At 42.7% G+C, this 22,977-nt stretch overlaps 1 protein-coding gene across 9 annotated transcripts in view; it reads left to right on the forward strand.

The window, feature by feature from the left end:
- Positions 1-22,977, forward strand: part of DTNB (dystrobrevin beta) — a 203,981-nt gene that overhangs the window by 160,862 nt on the left and 20,142 nt on the right. For 7 of the 9 annotated variants that reach the window (XM_033124923.1, XM_033124921.1, XM_033124920.1 and 4 more), the window contains 4 exons: positions 2,132-2,217; positions 3,055-3,168; positions 7,714-7,810; positions 13,611-13,631. In XM_033124923.1, the coding sequence (XP_032980814.1) occupies positions 2,132-2,217; positions 3,055-3,168; positions 7,714-7,810; positions 13,611-13,631 (318 nt within the window). The remainder of the gene's footprint in view (positions 1-2,131; positions 2,218-3,054; positions 3,169-7,713; positions 7,811-13,610; positions 13,632-22,977) is intronic. The other 2 variants (XM_033124924.1, XM_033124928.1) reach the window with 1 other exon arrangement.

The raw sequence follows: 22,977 nt of genomic DNA on the forward strand, positions 1-22,977 counted from the left end.
AAGCAAATTCCTTTCAGAGTTCATTTCATCATCCATAATTTTCCCTGGTCCCATTCTAATAAGGAGCCATCAGTTTTAAATCCAGTTTTCAGAAACTGTAAGTCTGTTACTCATAGCAGGTTCAGTCTCAGGCAGGCTGTTTTTCTGAGGTTCAACTCAGGCTGTCACAAGACTCTTAATAGAATATAGAAAAATTGCTGAATTGGCTGCTCATCCACTCTTTTCTGGAGGAAGAAAAATCACCTTAGAAAGAAAAATATTTGGTCAAAAGCCTCCCACCCAGATTTGCTATGCTGTTTTGCCCCTGTTTATTTAGGAAATGCCACATGAAAAGAATGACTTATTGCGTCTCCAAGCTCTAGCTAGGAAACAAGGTTTCTGCTTCATCGTAGGTCATGTTCTGGGCAGAACCAAGAATGTGTGCAGTGCAGCGTAGCCAACAAAGTGCCTTCATTGAGAGCTCACGTTCTGGTTAATCAATAAAGGGGAAATGTCACTTATTCATCCATTTTTCTAGTTTGTGTTGATTGGCTTCCATGTACTTAAAGGGAGTAACAAGGATCAGAAACATCAGTGGACTTGCAAATCAAAACCACCCCAATGATGTCTCCAAAGAAAATACACACGTGGCCAATAAAAACATGAAAGTATGCTCAACATATTAGTCATTAGAGAAATGTACATACATTGAATCCAAAATGAGGATGACTGTGGTCAAATAGATGGACAATAACAAGTGGATACCTTGATAGTGGGTATCAATACCTTGATAGTGAGAATGTGAAATAGTACAGCCACTTAGGAAAATAGTTCGCCATTCCTCACAAGACAGTTAGTTACCATATGCCCAGCAGTTCCATTCCTAGATATATACCCAAAAGAAATGAAAACATATCTCTACACAAAAACTTGTCCATAGCAGCATTATTCAAAATAGCTAAAAACTGGGAACAACCCAAATGTCGAACTATTGAGTGAACAAATAAAATGTGATCTCTCCATATAACGGAGTATTATTCAGCCATAAAAAGAATGAAGTACTGATATGTGCTACCACATCGATAAACCTTGAAAACATTTTGCTAAGTGAAAGAAGCCAGACATAAAACATCACATATTGTATAATTCCATTTATATGAAATATTCAGAATAGGCAAATCCGTAGAGACAGAAAGTAGATTAGCAGTTGTCAGGGGGTAAGAGAGGGGACAATGGAGGGTGACTGCTAATGGGTGTGGGGTTCTTTTTAGGGTGATAAAAATATTCTGGAATTAGTGATGGTTTCAGAATCTCATAAATATAGTGAAAACCACTGACCTGTATACTTCGAAAGGGTGCGTTTTATGTAAATGATATCTCATTTAGAAACACCCACAGGTAGATACTTCACACCCACTAAGATGATTAAAACCAAAAAGACAAGTGTTAACAGGTTGTGGAGAAATTGGAACTTTGTTCATTGTTGCGGGGGATTGTAAAATGGTACAGTCACTTTAGAAAACAATGTGACAGTTCCTCCAAATGTTTATAAACAGAGTTACCATATAACTCAGGAATTCCACTTCTAGGTATTTACCAAAGAGAAATGAGAACAGATATCAACACAAAGACTTGTAAACGAAAGTTCATAGCTACTCTGTAATAGCCAAAAGCTGAAATAGTGAAATACTATGCAGCAGTAAAAAGGGAGCTCCTGATTCATGGAGCAGCACGGACGGACCTCAGAAACATCATGCTAAGTGGAAGCCAGAAACCAAAGACTACATGTGTGATTCCATTTGTATGAAGTTTCTAAAAAAGGCAGAACTGCAGACAGAAAGCAGGATCAGTGGTTGCCTCCATTTGGGGATGGCAGTGAGTGGTAAGTGACTGCAAACTGGCATGTTTGCAGAGGATGTTTGTGAGGATGGAAAATGCTCTCCACCTGGACTGTGGTGATTGGTTGCACGACTTTAAAGTTACTGAGACTCATTGAATTGTCCACGTAAATATGGGTGGATTTTAAAGCGAAAAATGGAGGATTTAACGGTGGTAATTTTTACTTCAAAAAACTCTATTTTAAAAAATCAACAGTCTGTCCAGGACTCTGGATATATTTGAATCGGAAAACCTTTCTTTCTCCTCACTGTAGGCCCGTCCTCCCACTGACCTGAGCTTTACCTTTGACGCCAACAAACAACAAAGGCAGCTTATTGCAGAACTGGAAAACAAAAACAGGTGAGAATGCGGAGGTTGAGCCAGGTTCTAACGTCCAAGACTGTCACCTGAGTACCTGACCCTCATTCTCCTTGCAGACTAGGTGGCTTTTGACCACAAAGGAAGATCCCGCCACAGTGTGAATATAGACCAGCCCCAGTCCAGTGAATGCCCTGGACACTAAATTATGTATCTGCAATGCCGTTCATTGTGCTAGTCCCAAACCCTGCTCGCCTGCCTTCAGGTAGACTCTTTTTCCCAGTGCCTTCTTCCCCCCATCAGACTGTTCCCCTCTCACGATCCTTTTCTCCACTCTATTCCCAGCAGCCTTTTGCTCCCCCCAGTCATCTTGTCTTGGCCCTTTATGCTGCATGTGACTGTCTGGTCTCTCACTCAAAGGCCGTTTAAAGGCTTGGAGCCCAGACAGCACACCCTTGCGCACTGAAAGGTAGAAACCAGGACAGGAGATGGGACCTAAAACAGGAGGCATCGGCAGAAGCAGCTGTCTGTCCTTCGGGGCTCAGGGGAAGAAGAGACAGAGGAGACCTGGGGGCTGTTAGCACAGGACCTGCATTAGGAGCTTACAAGCAGTTCTCATCTTCTTCCCCTCAGCATTCTAGTCGTTTTCCTTCTGTGTAGATTTTTTTCAAGTTCTTCAGAAGAGTCTTTTTATGGCTGCTTCTACCACAGAGGATTGTTTCATTAAGTAAGTCAAGTGCAGCAGTATTAAGAAGGTGTCTGTTTCCACATCTTGGTCATTTGCAAGCAATCAGAACAAGACTGGTGACGGCGGCCCTTCTAACAGGAAAGGAGATGGCTGTGAATCACTCCATGCCATCTGTCTTCCATCCTCTCTAGAGAGATCCTGCAGGAGATACAGCGTCTCCGCCTGGAGCACGAGCAGGCCTCCCAGCCCACCCCTGAGAAGGCCCAGCAGAACCCCACGTTGCTGGCAGAGCTGCGGCTGCTCAGGTAAGTGGGGATACTGCATCCTGTCCCCAAAATAGTCTGCTACGGTAGGAATTGATATCTCAGGAAACCAGATAGTGGGATAGTCTGTTTGTCAGTGTACCTAGAGTTAGAAGAGACACTGAAGTGTCCCGTTCGTTGTTACCGCCTCTGTGGATCACTCTGAAAACTTCTGCCTTCACTGCAGAACGAGGTGCACAGTGGGCTCCAGCTCCATGACAAGCCGAGCGGTGTTTATACGTTTGTGATTGCTATAAGAAGACCATGGTGCTACACTCAGTCTTCCTAGCTCACTAATTAGTCTGACTTCAGAGACTCTTGGCCAGAGTAACGTGCTCCCTGACCTATGGGTCTATTCTCCTGGCACTTCATTGCCAGAGCAGGACTCTGGTAGAGAAAAAGGATGCTTCCTTCGCACACGCTGAGGCAGGAAACCAAGTGCGAACCCCTGGTCCCATGGCTATGGCACCTCCCCACTGCAACATAAGTCTAAACTGTCTCTAGGATGGAGAGGCTAAGGATGCAGGATCAGAAGAGCAGAGGGCAACCTCAGCTCCCACCGCGATGCTGAGTGGAGGGAACAGGGAAGACTTCCAGGACAGTAACCCTGATAGCGACCTGACCAAAGGCTCTTATTTCCTATCAATCATAGAAAGACGTATGTGTACTCTTGTGCAAGTAAAGACATTGTAGAAACTCAGTGAGTGACTTGATTCTCGCCAGACCTCCGGATTTCCAAATAGGGGGTATTTTCTGTTGAGGTTGTAACTGACAGTCCACAGCTGATTTTTAACATGTCGTCCTCTGGGATTCTGCATAGCTGAATATTCTTTTTGAATATTTCCTTTGGCTTCGGTCATTTAGCTTCTCAACAATGATTTCTTTTCCTAAGGAACAGAGAGAATTTTTCTACAACTATGCTCCTATTTAGATTTGCATTGTGAATGAATAAGTCGTAAAGAATTTAAAGTGCAGGAGCAAATCATTAGAGGAGTAGAGATTCCCATTCTCCTCAAATTTTATTTTAGTCTCTAACTTTAGTTGGGCTGAGGTTTTGGTCACTGTGCAGTCCTCTGTCCCACATGTGGGCCATCAGCACAGTTGGAAGGAGGGGAAAACAAATGTAGCTGACTCAGGCAGAGTGTGACTCCAAGCTATCAGCATGATATACAACTGTTTCTTCCCCCACCACAGTTCAGGCCCAAGGGACTATTCTGTATCTAGAAAAGCAAGAAGCTGTCATGCTTTAGTCTAATTATTGCTGGATCTGGGATTACTAACAATGCTTAGTGAAGCTGGAGGGATCTAAAAATTTCAGAGTTAGTAGGCAAAGGGCTGAATCCAGGAATGTCACATAAAACAATAAGAAGCAGGAATTTTATCTAAGTCTAAGGAGGGTCTAAATCCTGAGAAATCAGAAAGTTTAATCCCCAAATCAGCTTCTATATAACTGAAAAAAGAGGGACTGTTTACTAAGTATGCCGCTGGATCAATTGGTTATGCATACGTGAAAGTAATGGCTCTCTACCACACACTAAATACAAAAACACCACTAGATGGATTAAACATGGAGACAAAACTTTAAAACTTCTAGAAGAAAACGTAGGAGAATTTCTTTAGGATTTTGGAATAGAAAATAATTTCTCAGAATTACTAAGTATGAAAGAAGTTGGTAAATTCATCTGTATTAAGAACTTCTGTTCATTAAAAGACACATAAAGGACAAGATTCATTTGTAGGCATCTGACATCCTTCTGGCTTCTGTCAATATTTATGAATCCAGGAACTGCCAACACCCAGCAGGTATAATAAACCAAGATAAAACATTTCATCCTTCGGATTAGTGGTTATGAATCCTGACCATTGGAGTTGTCTTTTCCCCCTTTATTATTTTTAATGGTATATTTGTTACAATAATGTATGTGACAAATGTTTAAGACATAAAGTGTAATGTAAAAATGAACAGCCATGAACCCACATTCTACTAGAGAACTCATATATTGCAAAACCATGTCATCTGTGTAAGTGCCGCCCCCGCCCCCTAACCCACGGCCTTGTTTCCACCTTCCCCCATAGAGCGAACCTCTATTCAGAATTTGGTTTCTTACTCCCTTGCTTTTTAAATAGTATTATCACATATATGTGTATTCCCACGTAATAAAGTGGTTAGTTTTGCTTTTTGTTTTCTGGACTTTATAGAAATGTTATTGTATGCAGTCTTCTGGTACATTTTTTCCCCTCAAAGTATTACTCTTTAGGATTCTTCCATGTTGTTGCACGTAATTGTAGTTCATTTGTCTTCACACAGTATTATAATTATTTGGTCATGCACAGCACAAAGAGTTCATGGAAGAAAGGCCTCCTGAAAAATGGAGTCAGCTACTCCTTTCTGAGTTTATACCTGTGCTGGAAATTTAGGGAGTATGAAGAGTAGAAGACAATGGTTCCATCCTAAAAATCCATAATCTTGTTTTGGATACAAAATATAAAATAAGTTGCTAGTCAGTTAAAATGATACAATGTTAGTAAATAGTATTGATATTATAAGAAATCTGAATGGGGAAATCTGAGTAGTATGTTATAAGAAATCTAAATCTATGTAGGCTAGAAGCAATTAGAGCTATGGAAGTGGTGAAAAAGAACCAGACCATGAAAAGGTGGGTATGATTTAGATGGAGTGTGGAGCATGGTCCCCCAAATAAGTCTGACACATTTCAGAGAGGGGAAAGACTCTTGGAGCTAAGAATTTGTTTTCAATCATCTGTTGAATTAATCTTTAAAATGCCAGTGGTAGGAGATAAAATTAGTTAGATAATTGAGACCAGATTCTGGAAAGCTGTAAGTAATAGGTCACTGGAAATCCTTGGAAGGTTTCAAATAATGAATTCATTAAGTTCACTAGATGTTAACGGAGTACATACTGGATGCATGATATTCTCTTAATTATTCAATACATGCAAAGGTGAGTAAGGCTCAGCCCGTTTGGGATGGACATGAAGGAGTGAGTAACATTTGGAAAAGGGGGGGAATTGCTATGAGCTGATGGGGTCTGTTTAGGGACAAGTGAAGCATCTAGAGTCCAGACAGGGAAGGGAATGGGAGGTGAGGAGCTGAGGACAGGGGTGTAGGTGAGATCTGGAGCTGTGCTCTCCAATAGAAATAGAAGGCAAGCCACATGTGAGTATGTAATGAAAACTTTTCTAACAACCACGTTGAAAAACTAAAAGGAAATAGGTGTCATTAATTTTAATACTATCTTTTACTTAATCTGATGTATCCAAACTATCATTTCCACATTTAATCAACATTAAAAAAAAATGACTAATGAGAAATTTTATTCTCTTTTGTTCACACTAAATTTTTGAAACCCAGTGTGTATGTTACACTTACGGTGCATCACGATTCAGATTAGCCACGTGCTTAGTAGGCACATGTGGCTCTTGGCGACCATATCAGACAGCAGAGGCTTAGATTTGCAGGGCGAGGATGAGCGATGCTAGAAATTCTATTGAGATTGTTACATAGGACGATGACATGAATACAGCTTTCCTTTGAGCAGCATTACAAACGTCACAAACCACTTTTATATTCATTCTCTTATTTGAGCCTCAAAATATTGCAGTTGTTATTATTAGTCCCATTTTTACAGAATACAAAATTGAGGCTCAGGGTAAGTGACTCGCCCAAGGTTGCATATTTAATCAGGGATGGGCCTCAGGTCTCTTGATGTATATTCCACTCCTTTTTCCTCACCATAACAGATGAAATCTGGATTAATTAAGCTAGGAGACCCTTGCATGTGTGAGGTAAGGAAGACTTGGATGAAGTGAGAGAAGCGGGAACAGATAGATACATAAATTTCCAGGAAAGAATTATCTGAGTGGGGTGACCTACTGAGTATAGTCTATAAACAGGAAAGTATCAAAGAGGACTGAGTTTTTCAGCCAGGACAACTGGAATAAAAAGGGACCGAGACAAGGAAATTAGGAAAGAGAATCATTTGGGGAGGAAAGTCGTTAAGTTTGATTTTGGACATATTGAGCTAGAATTGGCATGAAATCTGTTCTCAGAGCAAAGAGAATTCTTTGGACACAGAGAGTCATCCTGATGTTTGTCACACTTCTAGAACCCGATGTCTAGGGCTGGGAGTACTGACTACTGAAGCCTGTTTTCCCTGACTAGTTTTCATACATTTTCTCCACTATTATTTCAAATTTGGGCTGGCTTTATGTATTTTTCTAAATGAGGTATTTGACTTCCTGATGAAATTTTTCAAAATCACTTTAATAATAATAATAATAATATTACTTTTTCTCTATGTGGCCATGTATACTTTCCAAAGCATTCTTACATGCTGTTCTTACAACGGTAAAGGCAAGTGGGCAAAATAGATACATGACCACTTGATTCATAAGGTCTCAGAGGTAAAATGACTCGCTCAGCTCCTCATACACTGGTGAGTAACAGAATCAGGTCGAAACCCCATTTCACCTGGCCTTAGACCCTTTCTCTTCCAAGTTTCATTTCTGGGCTTTTCCTCTCGGGCAGGCAAAGGAAAGATGAACTGGAGCAGAGAATGTCGGCACTGCAGGAGAGCAGACGGGAGCTAATGGTTCAGCTGGAAGGGCTAATGAAGCTGCTGAAGGTAAGAGCCTGCTCTCAGGTGTCCCCCCTCCGCTCAGCTCTTCTTGTCCATCTCCTACCACCAGTTCAGCGTCCGCTTCCCCTGTGACGTCAGAACAGGATGAGGCTAAAAGCTTAAGTATCGCTGCCTAGACCCTGTTTTCAGGTAAACCTCCATAAAGGTGGCCTACTTCAGTGTGACAGTAATCTAAATTAGTATAAAACCTAGTTATAAAAAAAAATTAGTAGCCAGAGCTAGAGTAATGACCTTGAATGGTTGTTTTTATGAATGTTTGTAAATAGGTTATTAGCTATGTATAAATGAATGTTTCCCAACGATTCAAAGTTTCTTTTAAGACAAGTATTCAAATACTCCACTTACAAATATCGTGTCCTATTTTAATGTGTTACAGAGGCATACCAGTCTTACCAAACCAACTCTAATCAATGACTTTACTATATTAGGAGGGGAAAAAAAAAATAGCTTATTCGCTCTAGGTTTGGTGTATTGGGACTTGAATTAATCTGGAATAATTCAGGTCTCACCATCTATTTTTGTTGAAAAATATATTACAGTCCCCACACCCCAGAGCAGAGAAAGGCACGCCTAGCGTTTAAATGTCCTCCCCTGGACAATTCTGGCCGAGAACAGAAGTATTCCCCCAGCTGTGTAGCAGCAGAACCACAGCACATTTGTCCGTGCTGTTAATTCTTCAGGTCTGTGCTCCGAAACCACCGCATTCCGTGGTGTGACAGAGTTAGCCAGAGTGGAAGTAGGGTGTGGAGTGTCTCAAAAGCCAGGCTGAGGGTGGTGGATTTAATCCTGTAATAAAGGGGAGTCTCTGAAGGTTGTAAAAAAAATAGTTTAGGAAAATATATTGAGCAGATCAGGAAGAGGAGAAAGTAAAGGGTGATGGGAGACTGATGAAACCGTCCAGGCCCAGCGTGACAGGGTCTCGAGTAGGACTGCTGGCCCACGCAAACATCAACTCCTCTTCAGCGTCTCCGCTCCAAACCAGTCCCTTACCAGTGAAGCTAGTGGTACTATTAGCAACTTGGATAAATATGGTTTGAGCTGACTTTCGACTTGCTCAAGACAATCACTTCTTTTAGTCTTGAGCTGAGTTTGTTTCTAGCTTTGGTCCTGGATGTTTGGGTTGTTTTGCCTGGACGTGTTTCTACATTAATCCTGTTAACAGGAAGTCTCCTGAGAAATATTTTATGTTAAATGGGTTTTGTTTCAAAGAAAACCTCAGCATGACTCCCAGCCCAGACCCCCCAGTAGCTGCGAGTGTCCAGGTCGGCAGCCCACCACCCACTCAAGACGGTAGAGATGTCCTTAGACTCACCTGGACTGTGGAACACCTGCAGCCTGGTGGGGCCTTGGAAGCCCCACCACTGTGGGGTTAGTCCACCAGGAGGACAGGAGATAACAGGGGACCCACGCACCCCTTCTCTGGGTCAAGCCTCCCTTTCAGAAAGATGCTCTCAAAGATTACCCCATTCATAGGTGGGAAGGTACCCCAGGTGGATTTTTGTAAAGGGCACAAGGTTTATGCAAACTGGAGGGAAGTCAGGATGCATTTCCTCTAAGTGCCACCGTACACTTTCCCGTCGGCTGGCTGTCCTCAGTGTCCTTCGAGGTCCTGGCTCAGAGCCCACAGGCATTACTATGTAAGACCTTGTAGTTCACTTCCGAAGCTTGTATTCAAGGGCCAAGCAGAATGAGCTGAGGCCTGGAACTCTAATCCCAAACCCTGGGTTTCTTTGTATTTCCAGCTGTTGTCTTACAGTTACAATTTCAGTAAAATAAGCAGGACCCTGCTGCCCCATATTGTAGGATCTCCTGCCAGGTTCTTAAACACGTTCTCATTTACCCACCTGACAGGCTGTGGCCATTCAGACTGGGAGGAAGAATTTATAGACACATCCCTGGAATGTTGTCTTTTTATCCCTTGGTTAGAATTCACAGTGGAAATCTCATGCCTTTAGTGTCCAGCTTCCTAAAAGGATTACAGTCTTAATTGGTGTATTATATACACGCCTAAAAGGTCATACATAGGAATCACTGACTTCCATTAAAATTTCAAAGATGTTTTCCTACTATTAAAAAGTACCCTTTAGAATCCTAATTTTAATTTCAAAGGGCTGCCTTGCTTTCATTGATGTTCAGTCTGCTAGCATTTAATTCTCTCCTAAAACAGCTGTAAGCAGTTAGTCAAATGGACAATCAAGCCACATGGTCTGGCATACTCATAAATTAAAATACACCACACAGTAAGTTCCCATTTCACAGGGAGTTCTTTCATTTCACTCCATCAGTGAAATAGTGTGTACTTTGTCTATTTATCTGAAAAATGAGCATTTAAAGACGCATACATACAAAGTGTCACCATTATTTATGAATTTATTCAACAAAAATCTCAAATCCTTTGTTTTGGAACAAGACTAGGTAAAAATGGGTCATCCATTTATTTAATAAAAAGTATTGAGCTCTTAAGTGTTGTTTTTAGATATTTGGTGAAGACTCAATTCCTGTCACCCAGGAATATCGGGGACATTCTTATTGTTTGGGTGTTTTTTTTGTTTGTTTGTTTTTTAACTTTTTATTTATTTTAAGTGTGTTTTTCCAGGACCCATCAGCTCTAAGTTAAGTAGTTGTTTCAATCTAGTTGTGAAGGGTGCAGCTCACAGTGGCCCATGTGGGGATTGAACCGGCAACCTTGTTAAGAGCACGCGTTCTAACCAACTGAGCTAACTGGCCGCCCCGGGGTTCTTTTTTTTAATGACATAATGTAGATTGACACTTAGGTGCCGTGTTTCAGAATGTAACTTTTCCTTACATTTTATTCCCTAATTAATGAGTATATGGATAACGTCTGCCTCAAACTTCTTATTTGATCTAGAAGTGGTTACGTGTTGGTGTTTCAGTTTCTGGATCATGTTCCCAGTATTTTTTTGGTCTCATTTTCCATTTTTTCCAATATTGCCTTTAAAACGCATTTGCCAGATGAATTCTGCAGTTTTGAGTTTCAACCTCATTTGCAAATGAGGTTTGAATACAAATTGTATTCAGATGACTACAGCGGCTATGGCATTACTTTGGTCAGCTAGCCAGAGATCACCTACGTGGAAGAGTCTCAGGTGTTTTTAGGTGAAATAAGCAGTTTTGGATTTGCACTTCAGAACTAAGGCATTATTACCCCTTTAAATCCAGTTGGCTCCTATGCCTTGTCATCAGTCAATGTTTACTGATCCTAACTGACTAATTGATAACAAAAAGTTCTAAGAGCTTATATCTGTGTTGTTTTCTGTGTTGACCGAGCCTTCAGGGCTTTATCTGAATGACTTTTGTGAGTTGAAATTATACAATACCATCCAAAGTCACACTTTGCCAAAGTCCACCCTAAGCCGATCCCAGTGCTCAGGAGTGCCCTCCAAGTCCTGCCCATGCTGCCCTGTCCACCTCCCCGTCCTGACCTGACACACATGTCTGCTGCAGAGTATAATGATTTCGTGTCTTTGGCCAAGCTGTATGTACCAGCTACCAAATGTGCAAACATGAAACATTGCTTTCTGAAATTTCCCTCTTCTGTTGAACCAAAGCAATGTTATCTCTAATACCAAACCTGGAGAAAACAGTGAGAATAGGGAGGTGTCTTAAGAAGAGTTCTAGGGAATTACATACTGGTCTTTTGACCTCAGATGCAATTTCAGCCTGTCAGGATGGCCCCCTCCGTCCCCCACCATCTCAATTTTCATTTCAACGCCTAGTGTCAGCAGTAAAAACACGTTTTTTAATTGTTCAATAACTCTGCCTGGGCTGTTCTCCTTAACCTAGTGTGTGGGAGAAAAGTGTTCTGCCCCACAGGGAAGCCTGGCTAGGAAGGGAGATGGCTTCCCAAATGCAGAACTCTAGCGCCTTCTGCCTGGAGCCACGCACGCACGTCAGATGTAAACGCTAGAAGACCCTCGGGCTACGTCAGCTCATGCTCAGGGCCTTCACTGCCTGGGCTCCTGTGAGTTTCGGTTTGGCCAGGCCTCTGGCAGCTGACTGAGTCTGAGAACATCTCCTGTGCTGAACTGGAGTCTTCTCAAGAGATTTTTTTTTTTTTAAGATTTTATTGGGGAAGGGGAACAGGATTTTATTGGGGAACAGTGTGTACTTCCAGGACTTTTTTCCAAGTCAAATTGTTGTCCTTTAAATCTTAGTTGTGGAGGGTGCCGTTCAGCTTCAAGTTGTCCTTTCAGTCTTAGTTGTGGAGGGTGCAGCTCAGCTTCAGGTCCAGTTGCCGTTGCTAGTTGCAGGGGGCACAGCCCACCATCTCTTGCAGGAGTCGAACTGGCAACCTTGTGGTTGAGAGGGCCAGCCCGGTGGCTCAGGTGGTTGGAGCTCCGTGCTCCTAACTCCGAAGGCTGCCGGTTCGATTCCCACATGGGCCAGTGTGCTCTCAACCACAAGGTTGCCAGGTCAATTCCTCAAGAGATTTTTCGATACCCATTTAATTTCTAGTCCATGTCTCTCCCTTGCAAGAAGAAAATTATTTTCTCCAAATTTTTCCTTTCTCCCTCCCTCTTGAAATTCCTTGGCTTTACTGAAATCATTCTTGCCACTGCACCCAGATCTGCAGACCGAGAAGCAGTCATCCTCTCCTAAGGCTTCCTCCGCATATATTCAGTAAAGACTGCCCGGTCGGATGGACCCAATTTCAGTAGAGCCATTGCAACAGCTCTTGGATGTACATACTGGGGCAATGAGCGGAAGCTCCCTGACCATCGTTACCTGTGATGAGGCACAGAAGGAAAGTAAAGACACCCGTTAAAACACAGCGTAACAGGAGCAACGGACTGAGGAGAGAGACACTCGGGAGTGTTTATCTCCTCGTCATTGTGCTTCTTTCTGCAGCACCTTGGGGTGCCTTCTGATAGCTGAGAGTTAGCAAGTGCCTACTGTGGGCCTGACACTGGAAGGTCTCAAACACAGAGACCATCTTATGTTCCCGGGGCTTTATGCATAAGAAGTACAACTCAGTGAACCTGTGTTGAATTAATGAAAAAGTGAGGTCGCGAATTCTTTTTGAAAGGCCTCTCTGGGCCCTGAAGCAGTTTCCAGCTTACTGGGGGAATGGGGATGTGTGTGCATGTTTGAAAAAAACCAAAGCAGCCCAAAACAGTGGAGGGGAGGGGACTAAAGAGATGAATCTGTGGTCATGCGGACTGCTAATTGGGGAAGTTCTTAGAGCAGCAGCTCTCAAATAGCAAGCATCAGAGTCAGCTGAAAGGCCCAGTAAACACACTGCTGTGCCCTATGCCAAGAGTTTCAATCCAGTTGGTCTGGGGTGGGGCCCAAAATTCGTATCTCTGACAGGCTTTCCCATGATGCTGCCGCTGCTGCTGGTCTGTATTCCACACCTGGAGGGTCACTATCTGGACAAATGGACCTAAACCCCTACGAATATTATGAATGGTGAAATGGGCTTTGTAGTCATGGTTGAGCTGCTGCTTTTCCGCTTACCCTAAATAGTTTTTGGGCAAGCCCTCTATGCCTTTTTGGTGCATAAATGAGGAAGTTGAACTAGATGGTTTCTAAGGTTCTTTCCTTGCAACTCTAGAAGTTAGCATTAAATGACGGGCTGGGGCAGAGGCCTGCCGTTTGCCCTGTCCAGCGGATGATGCTCTGATGCTGGGCTTCGATCTCTGAAGCCACGGGCCGGGCCTGGTGTGCCCTATTCTTCTGTCATTGCTACCAAACAGTTGTGGTGACGGACATTAATCTCTCTCCTTTTTCCCTCTGCCCTTTTTTCCGTTCTTACCACCTCTAGGAGGAAGAGCAAAAGCAGGCAGTAAGTGAATTTCAGAATTCTCCATCTGATTCTTCCTCCTTTTGCATGTTCTTTTCCTCGTAAAACTGGTATATACTTTCTCCTCGCCTCCCTGCACAAGTTCATCTCTCAGAATTGAGTTTGTGTAAAGCCCTGGTGCTGTAAAATGGCCTTAACGTCCTCGTCATGTTCCCCTAGTAGAGCATGTTCTCATTTGAAACCAGGACCTGTTAAATTTTGTTTTCAACGTACACATCTGTTGTGTTTATTTGAATATGCATGCTTAGCCAGGCCACAATTGCATTTTCTGGCTCTTGCATTCTCTGCTGCTTCGCGTCGAGAGGGACTAGAACTGCCTGAAACAACTTTCAGGGTGGTGAGGGTGACCTGGGTCTAAATATGTCATGAGTGATGGTGCATGAAAATGAGTAGTTCTCTGGATGGCTTCAGATGTCTTTTCGTCTTGAACAGGCTTCTGGGTGCTGCAGCTCTGGTAGCCTTCTTACCAAAGTTACCAGTGAAAACTAAGTGATTAGTTATGCTGTAAGTGATTTCCTATTCAGAGCCTACTCCAGAGGGAGCTCTGGTTTTTCTGAGCTGCATGGCTGTTGCATGTGTTTAGGGAAGGTTTATGTTTGTTTTTATTTATGCTGATAGCCACTAACCCACACAAGAAAATCAATTGAAGGCCTCTCCACAATAGTTACACCATATGTTTATATAACATAGTAAGGTTTTCAAAGCATAGATGATTTTTCATTTACCTCAGGGCTTTTTTTTTTAAGAGAGAAATATGAAATGTTTAATTCAAAACATTTCCTCATTTCTTTTTCAAAAAACAAATTTATCCATGTTTTAGATTAAGAATAAGAATATAAAACATTGTGTTTATTATTGTTTCCAGTTAGGGGAGCAGAAAAGGGGAGAGAAAAGGAAGGGACAGGTAGTGAAGGGAGGAGGCAAGAAAGAAAGAGTGAAAGACAGACTGTCAGAAAGGGTCTAGAAGATATGATGTTAGGAGAGGCAAACAACCCAGAAATCTCAATGGCTTTAATGTGACAAAAGTCTGTTGTTATTTTTTTCTCATTCATGCATAGTTTATTGCTTTGATCTTATGGCAATTCCATATCACTAGATACACTGACATTGGCATAGCAGGAGAAGACCAGGATGGAAAGTCAAACCCAGCCTTTAAATGCTTATACCAGGAAGTGACACACATCACTTCTCCATTCCATTGGCCAAAGTGAGTCACATGACCACACTTAGCCTCCAGTTGCTTAGAAGCAGGGGAGAGGATGCTGGTAAAGCTAGGCAGACAAGTAGGAGGATCTGTGCTTCCCGCTCCCTTCTCCCACTCCATCCCTGACAGTCTCATCCCCTTGCTATTGACTGTATGTACCCTACCTGCTGATCCAGGGCACCCTTCACCTGTAGTTGCTGACCACCAGTGTTCCCCTCCTCCTCTTCACCCGTCTACACCCCAAAGATTCACTTTGTAGCTCAAACCACTTGCTGGGAACTTACTTCAATTATCTTCCCAAACCAGCATCTCCTGATCCCTCTCTGAATGTGCCAGCTCAGAAGGCAGCACGTAATCGGGAACACCCTACACCTTACCTGAGAACTCTTTTTCAGACAGGGGAAGACATTATGGATGTCTTTTTTAGCGGTAGCAGTAGAACCTCCAACAGACATTTCATTTTTAAAAAATTTTATGGATTATTATGGAACCCAAGACCAAGAAATTCCCACTGGTGATGTATTATTTCTCAGGTCAGTTTAAAGCTGAGCTTGAATAGACAAGGGATTAAATAACATGTTCATTTCAATGACCTTTGATTCTTTGTGAGATCATCACCCCTTTGAAGCTAGACCCAGACCACTGAAGCCTGCCACTAACAAGCCACTCGTGTGTATGTCTTGGGAGTTCTCCATAGTCAAGGTCCCAAGTTCATGATCTGGTCCTGAGTCTCATAGGATGGTCCATAGCATGAGGGGTACAAATTGTTCTTCTTCCTCATCTTTCTCCCCTATAGTATGAGGGAACACATTCTGCTCTGTGAAGAGGGAGAAACATCCTCTGTGCACATCACAAGTTTAAACTGGACCTACCTGAGGCTCACTTGTGAGGCTCAAATTTGAACTGAATGGCTTTATATAGTTCAACAACATTTTTATCATATATAGCTGAAAAGACTATAAAGCTTTAGAACTAGCATTTCTGTTTTAATCTGTACCATTACTGAGGGAGACACCAAAAGGCGTTTATCACAGAGCTAAGTTGTAATCCTCTCTTCCTCCTGGATTCCCGCTGATACAGTTTAATTTCTTCCCTATCAAAATATAATACCCGATGTGGGTAATAAAATAATGGTAAAAGACTTTCAGAATGAAGAATTTACTGGACATGGATCCCATAACTGGCTTCATAAATCTGTTATGGAGAACTTTTCATGTAGTCTGCCTTCTTGCTTCTTTCCCGATTAGGAATTATTTTGGATTGGGGGGGATTTGAGGAAAATGGGTAGTAAAAAAAAGCTTTGGTGCTGTGGTTCTACCTTAGGCCTCAGCCACTTTTCAAGTGCTTTGAGTGGCATTAGTACCTTAACTGATAATTCTCGTTCCTTTCTCCCTCCCTCTCTCCTTCCCTTCTCTTTTTTCAGATCCAAGGGTTATAATTAAGGGAACAACTATCTGACTATTCCAGATAAGACTTCGCTGAGTGACTGTTCAACCCATGACATACCCTAAGTTTAACAGGCTCAGGAATTAGATTGTGTCAGTTGAGTCAGGGTTAATCAGGCTCACGATGGTCCTCAGACTGTAATTAAAGGACTTTGTCTGCCTTTCCCTACTGCATCCCCAGCCACTGGCCCAGTGTCCGCCACACAGCAGGTACTGTACTCAATACATAGTTGCTGCATGAAAACTGGTATTAACCAGATCTACAACACTGTGATATCAAACAGTGTGAATTCATAAGTTTGTTCATTGTAAGCGACATAACTGGTTCAGATACCTACAGCAGTAATTTTGCTCAAGGTACTCCCAGATAATAGGTAGATTCATTCAGGAGACTACGTGATGGTTCAGAAATGTCCTTTATAAAAAGGAATCAGAAAAACGTATTTCAGTGTTACCAAATGAATAGGCACACTAAGGTAATATATTAGTATTATTATTAACTCTTATTATTTCCATGTCTAAAGAACAGACACTGATGATGGGGAATAAAGTCATTCTCTTTTTTTTAACACAGATAATCTATAAAATGCAGGATATCTGTGGTTACTTGTATCATTTGAAAATATTTTGAGCATTGCTCAGTAAAAACCCAATGCCCACAGCCAGAAATGTGATTGTGGGATTTATTCACATGTTACAAAGGGGCACACACTGGGGTAACAGCAGAATGGCGAGGACCCTGCTGGCAGTGGATTTCCTTACTATTGGTGCCCTTGAGCTGTGGGCTACTTCATTCTAAGGCAAACAATACCCCAGTCCTAATCTGGAGGGATTTCAGATGTATCAGTTCATTCTAGGGACATCTCAGGGTTTCATTCTCCCCAGTGACTCAGTATACCATAAAAAAAAATTCCACTGCTGGATCACTAACACACACATACACACACACACACACAAAAAGGGTTATCCAAGTCGAAGGGTTCAATTTATTCATAAAGGATATGTTTCCTTGAACATGTCTCTGATTCCCTCCTGTTAGAAGATAGAACCTTTTATATACAGATCAACATCAGGCTTAAAGACTAACTTTAGACAGTGAAGTACAAAGATGGGGTCTCCCCCAGGGGAGGCCTTGACCCAGGTGAGCGCATAGCAGGGTGGTGGTTCAGGTAGTTCTATGGGTGGGACTCTGAAAATTACGGAGTTAGAGGAATCTTGGGGATTCCACTAAGAGTACATTGCCACACTTTCATTACTTCAGTCATTTGGGATATCAAATGGGCTCTTGACCTTTCTGATTTCCAGAACCAAATAACCCACTGCATCTACACCAAAGAAAGCATGATGTGGGCTGGCCCTTGAAGCCCCCATCTCTGCCCACACTCCCACCAAATATGCCTAAACGAAGGGCACCCAGTATTTAGTCAGCCATGGTGGACACATGAGGGCTCCAACAAACTTCATGAGTATTAACTTTGCAGGTTTAGGAGAAAGTACTTAATAAAAAAAAAAAAAAAAAAAAAAAACCCTACATAACAACAAAAAAAGTGTCCTCCACTTTGTCCATTAAAGAGATTATTGGTGAACCCCTTGATGGCCTCATGGGTCACTTCCCCTCTTGATTCACTTAACCTTTGGACACAGTCACATTGGGAAGTGATTCACATGCTTCTGAAATCTTCTGGACTCTCTGCCCCCACCCCCATACTCTGAAATAGAAGCCTGTGTCTACTTCCTGAAAGGCAAAGGATTGCCATTTATTTATTTATTCAGCTGTGTCTTACTACCCATGTTCAAGGCAGTGAGCGTAGCCTTTTGGAAGATAAAAAGAGAAATCCTACCCACATTCCACCCTCAAATAGTGCGAAAGTTATTTCATGGTTGGCATGATGCCCTAAATACAGAAACACAAGCCAGGTCAGCGATATCCTGAGCCGTAGGCACCATTGCCGCCCTCCTAAGTTTGCAAACTCCACAGATGTCTTCTGGTAAACAAGGCTCAATGTGCTGCACTATGTGACTGTGCCACAATCCTTCAGCCTGGTCCCAGTCCTGGCCGCGTGCACGGACTCTCTGCCAGTCTCGTTGCACATGGATGGCCTCGTGAAAGTCTGTGCTCACTCATCAGTCTCGGCTCCTGTACTCACTATGGGGACCTGGCAGCTTGTCGGGTTTAGTTTTCATTTTATTTTTTTCCCCAAAAAAGAAGAAATATCATTACAATATTAAAAATAGTCATTTATCTTTAACTCCCCTAAAACTCACTGAACAGGAGTTTACAGTCTGAGGATATGGGGGGAAGGTAGCTTTGGGTGTTTGCAGCACCCCCAATACATAGCCCTCTCATCTATGACAAGATGAGAGATTTGTCTACCTGTTTTTTAAATTTCCCTCCTGTACTATATTTCTGTCTTTTCATCTCCTGACCAGAATGCATACAACATAGGAAGACTATCTGCCAGGGCCTCTAGGAAAAGTGTACACACCAAGCTGGAGAGATTCCTCTTCCATTGGAGGAATATGGAGTTCCTAGGACCACAGTATCTGCCCCTAGAGTACTATAGTTAGAGACTCAGCAGAGCGTCAACAGAAAAGAACGAGGGAAAGATGACTTCTAGGTTTTGAGCCTGAGAACCTGGGGAAGCAATGGGTGTATTGACGGGAAAAGTGAAAATGGGGAGACTGTCTGGGTTAGAAGGGAACTTGGATCTGATTTTGAACCTACTAAGTTACAAAGAAGGGTGGACAGTAAAGCCTATGTCTGGTCTACTAGATACTTGGAGATATACAACTGGAATTTCAGTGGGAAAACGGGGCTAGCATTGTAGATTTGGAAGTCTTCAACATAAAATTAGGGTTGAAACCATAAACATGAGCCCTAGGAAAACCCATGATAGACAAAAAGAAGAAAGAGTAGGAGTAATAGGTAGAAGGGGTTGAATTGTGGGTTCTCATGAAAGCTCAGAAAGTTTCAAGAAGGAGAAAGTTAATGACAATAAGACAGTGAAGCCTTTGGATTTGACAATAAGTCAGTTATCAGCAACCATGGAAAGGAAATTTCCAGGAGACTAGTAGAGTGCAGACAGGTCTGAAAAACAGGCTTTGTCTTGTCCAACCCCTTCACCTCCACCACATTTAATAAATTCACTTCAATGAAGAAAGGAGTTAAACGTTCAATATCTGCCTATTAGATTATCTGACTCATAACATCTTACTGTCAAAATGTCATTTCTATCTGAACATGTATCTAACCTTTACAAACCTCAGTTTCCTCATCTATAAACTTCCAAGGTCACAATTCTTTGGTCCTTTTGTTACTGATACCAGTCATTATATTGGGGAAAGACTATAAACTAAGAAGGGTCTACAGAAATCCAGTTGGGTTCATTTGACTGATGTGTCCTTTTGTGACCTTGAAACCCTCTGGCCCTCACTTCTTTGAGCTTTCTTTCAGTAACCAACTCCTTCCCCAGGGTTTCTTCATAACAATCATCTACCTCCCACTTTTCCAGACAAAAGAAAGCATCCTTTCTAAGAAAAGAGTGTCACCTGCTTCCTGAAGCCCTCTCCTTTAGTATCTCTGGGGTTCTTGGCCACGCCTCCCACAGGAGAACAGGGATTCCTAGTGCCCTCTTTCTGGGGGGCCTCGCCCCGGCATCCCCTCTTGGTGTGAGACTGAATCTGTGACTCTTCATTTTGAGAGCATCTATAGGCATTTCCTCACATCCTGGTGCTGTACCAGTGTTTTATGGCTGACCTCAGTCTGGTTCTGATGTCCCGGACGAACAACAAGGCTAACATAGGGAGCTGGAGCTGCCTGGCCTCGAGTCCTGAGCTGAAATGAACTTGTGCTTAGTTTCAGCTAAAAGAAGCGTGTTATAAAGGGTGCGATAGACTCTTTTACACTCGTCTCCATTTGCTGCTAATCATAATTTGGCAAGTAGAATTACTCTCATTTGGAGCTGTAGTATAGATGTCCCAATGCTTAAAAAAGAGAAAGAGAGAAGGAGGGAGGGCAGGAGGAAGGGGCATGTTTTATAAAATTAGAGGCAATGCACAGAGACGGTTTACAGCAGCTGAAGTGTTTCACCTTTAATAAGCATCCATACCAACTCACCACTGTTTTACCAAGCTAGCTAACCGTAAATCCTTCAGTGCTTTTATTATTGTGTGTTCTTATTAACTTAAAAACATATAACATTCATTATTTATTCATTGCTTTCACAGTTCAAATTGCAGCTCCTATATGTAATGAGCTCAGACCTGAGGAAACCAAGGGAGAATCTAGGAGACTCTCGGGCCTATAGTTGGCCCTGGGACATCTCCCAACTGTGCAGAAGATTATCAGGGTTTATTCTTGGGCCCCTTGAAGGTTCTAATGTGCCCTTCCCTCCACAGCAGCTCACCACCTGGGAAAAGAAGCCCTGGGCAGGCCAGCCTGTGTAGAACCTCGTGACTTCGAGTCACCCTCAGCCAGGTTTCTTATCCTCATACTGTGGACATATGGGGCCAGATAACTCTTTTTTTGCGGGGGATGGGGGGGTGGGGAGGTCGGGACTGTTCTATGCTTTTCAAGATGTTTAGCAGCATTCTTGACCTCTACCTACTAAATTCCAGTAGTAGTTCCTCCCATCCCAGGTCCGTAGCAAGTAAAATTGCCCTCAATTAAGAAGCACTGCCCTGAGCCCAGAGAACCTTTCTCTGTGATGCCAGTCTGGGTCCCCAGGAATTCTCCGAATCCCTTACTCTGAGGTTTAGCTATGGAATGGATGGTAAGAAATTTCCAGTCACTTTCCCCCACAAATCACTCCTCTGTGCATTTCTCCTGCTATGTTAGTGTCATACCAAGCACTCCCTACACACGTGCTCTCTTCCAGTTGCTGCTCTTCCTACTTAGTTGTCCAGTCCAGTCCATTTTTACCTCCAAAAGCTGACTTATATCTCTCTCCTCCTTTCCATTCCTATTACCGTTCTTCATTCTGGCCTCCATCATCTGTCACCTGGGCTACTGGAAAAGCCTCCTAACAGGTCTCCTTGTCTCTTGTCTCTTTCTTTTCTAGTCCCTCCTTCACATTGTCCCAGATTCCTAAAGACAGATCACATGACCACATCGTTCCCTCCTTGGAACCGTCAGTAGCTCCCTCTGCCACTGACTATAGCAGGTCAGCAGGCTTTTGCTTAAAGGGTTAGATAGTAAATATTTTAGGCTTTGTAAGCCAAACCGAAGGTATTATGTAAGTACTTATATAACCACTTAAAATATAACCATTTCAAAATGTAAAAACCATTCTTAGCTCATGGACTGTAAAAAAAACACAAAACACACAGGTGGTGAACTGGATTTGGCCATGGGCTATAGTTTGCCCATCTATGGCCTAGTAAGTGAACTTGGTGACTATTTATTTATGGCTCTGAAGGATGAGGGCCCACACTGCTTTTTCCCACGACATAGCTTCCGTGCTCCCCACGCTGCTCCTTATCCTCCATACACAGCCTCACGCAGGCCCAGTGCCTTTGTTCACGCACTTTCCTCACCTGGATTGCCCTTCCGGAGCCTTTTCTGTCTATTGAAATTGTACCCCTCAAGATACTCTCAGATGCCACCTCTTCTATGAAACCTTACTCTGTTCCAAAGGGTCAGAGTTCAACCCTTTCCCTGCTCTGCTTCTTTTCCTTTGTACCTGTACCTAGGGCTGGTTTCATCCTCCTTTGTATGCTAGTAGCATATGCGCCCAACTGCCCCAGGAGTCTGTGAGCCCGGGGAGTGGAGACATTGCCCCTTCCTAGTACCTCAGCACCTTGCAAAGTACAGTAAGGCAGGGAGTATTCTATTGAGCTGGTGTATGAAGCATTGTATGTTCATCCTCTCCAACCTGTGAAGAGATTCTCATCTCCATTTTATGTATAAAGAACCTGAGGCGCAGAGAGGTTAAGTCAGTTGCCCAACATCACACAGCTAGTCAATGGCAGAGCTGGAACCCAAACTAGATCACTGAGCTGCAGAGCCTGGACTCTAACCACTGTATAATATGTAATAGGGACTCAGCAAAAAGAGTGGAGGTGTTGAAGACGGGTGCCATACCTTAATATGCAAGTTTGGCCACCCCGTAGGTAGCATTTACATGTGTCTCATTGAATTTTAAAATATCCTTGGGAGGTTCTGGCTGCCTGCCCGATCATTGATTCAGCTGTCTGAGTCAGGACCCGCTATCCTGGGAGCCTGTCCTCTTTTTTTGTTTCTAATGTGCAATCAGAGTGTTTGGTATTGGTTTTATAGGGATTTTTCCCTCAATGAGGTCCCTGATCATTTTCCTGAGAACTGGCTTTGAAATCCTGCAGTGAGAACAAATGGGATACCATTTTCAAATAGAGCTGAGCAAACTAGGAGAAACAAACAGAAAGAAGGTAATTCTGGCCTTGGAATTTATGAGCGTCCCTATCTCAAAGTTTAAATTTCAACTTCCCTTTGATCTTTGGATTTATGGTGAGTTTTAGTAGGTTGTTCTTTGTCTCGAGAACTTAATATGCTTTCCTCTTCCACTAAGAAAGATAACTAGACACCTTGCGCCCACCCCATTTAAGCCTTGGGGTAAGCTTTGTCTTCTATATAATTTAGTTTGACTTAAATAGAGACAGAATCACTTCTGAGGGGATTGAGAAGATTGAGAACCGTAACTTT

This window comes from Rhinolophus ferrumequinum, chromosome 13, assembly GCF_004115265.2.
Source record: "Rhinolophus ferrumequinum isolate MPI-CBG mRhiFer1 chromosome 13, mRhiFer1_v1.p, whole genome shotgun sequence".
Lineage (NCBI taxonomy): Eukaryota > Metazoa > Chordata > Mammalia > Chiroptera > Rhinolophidae > Rhinolophus > Rhinolophus ferrumequinum.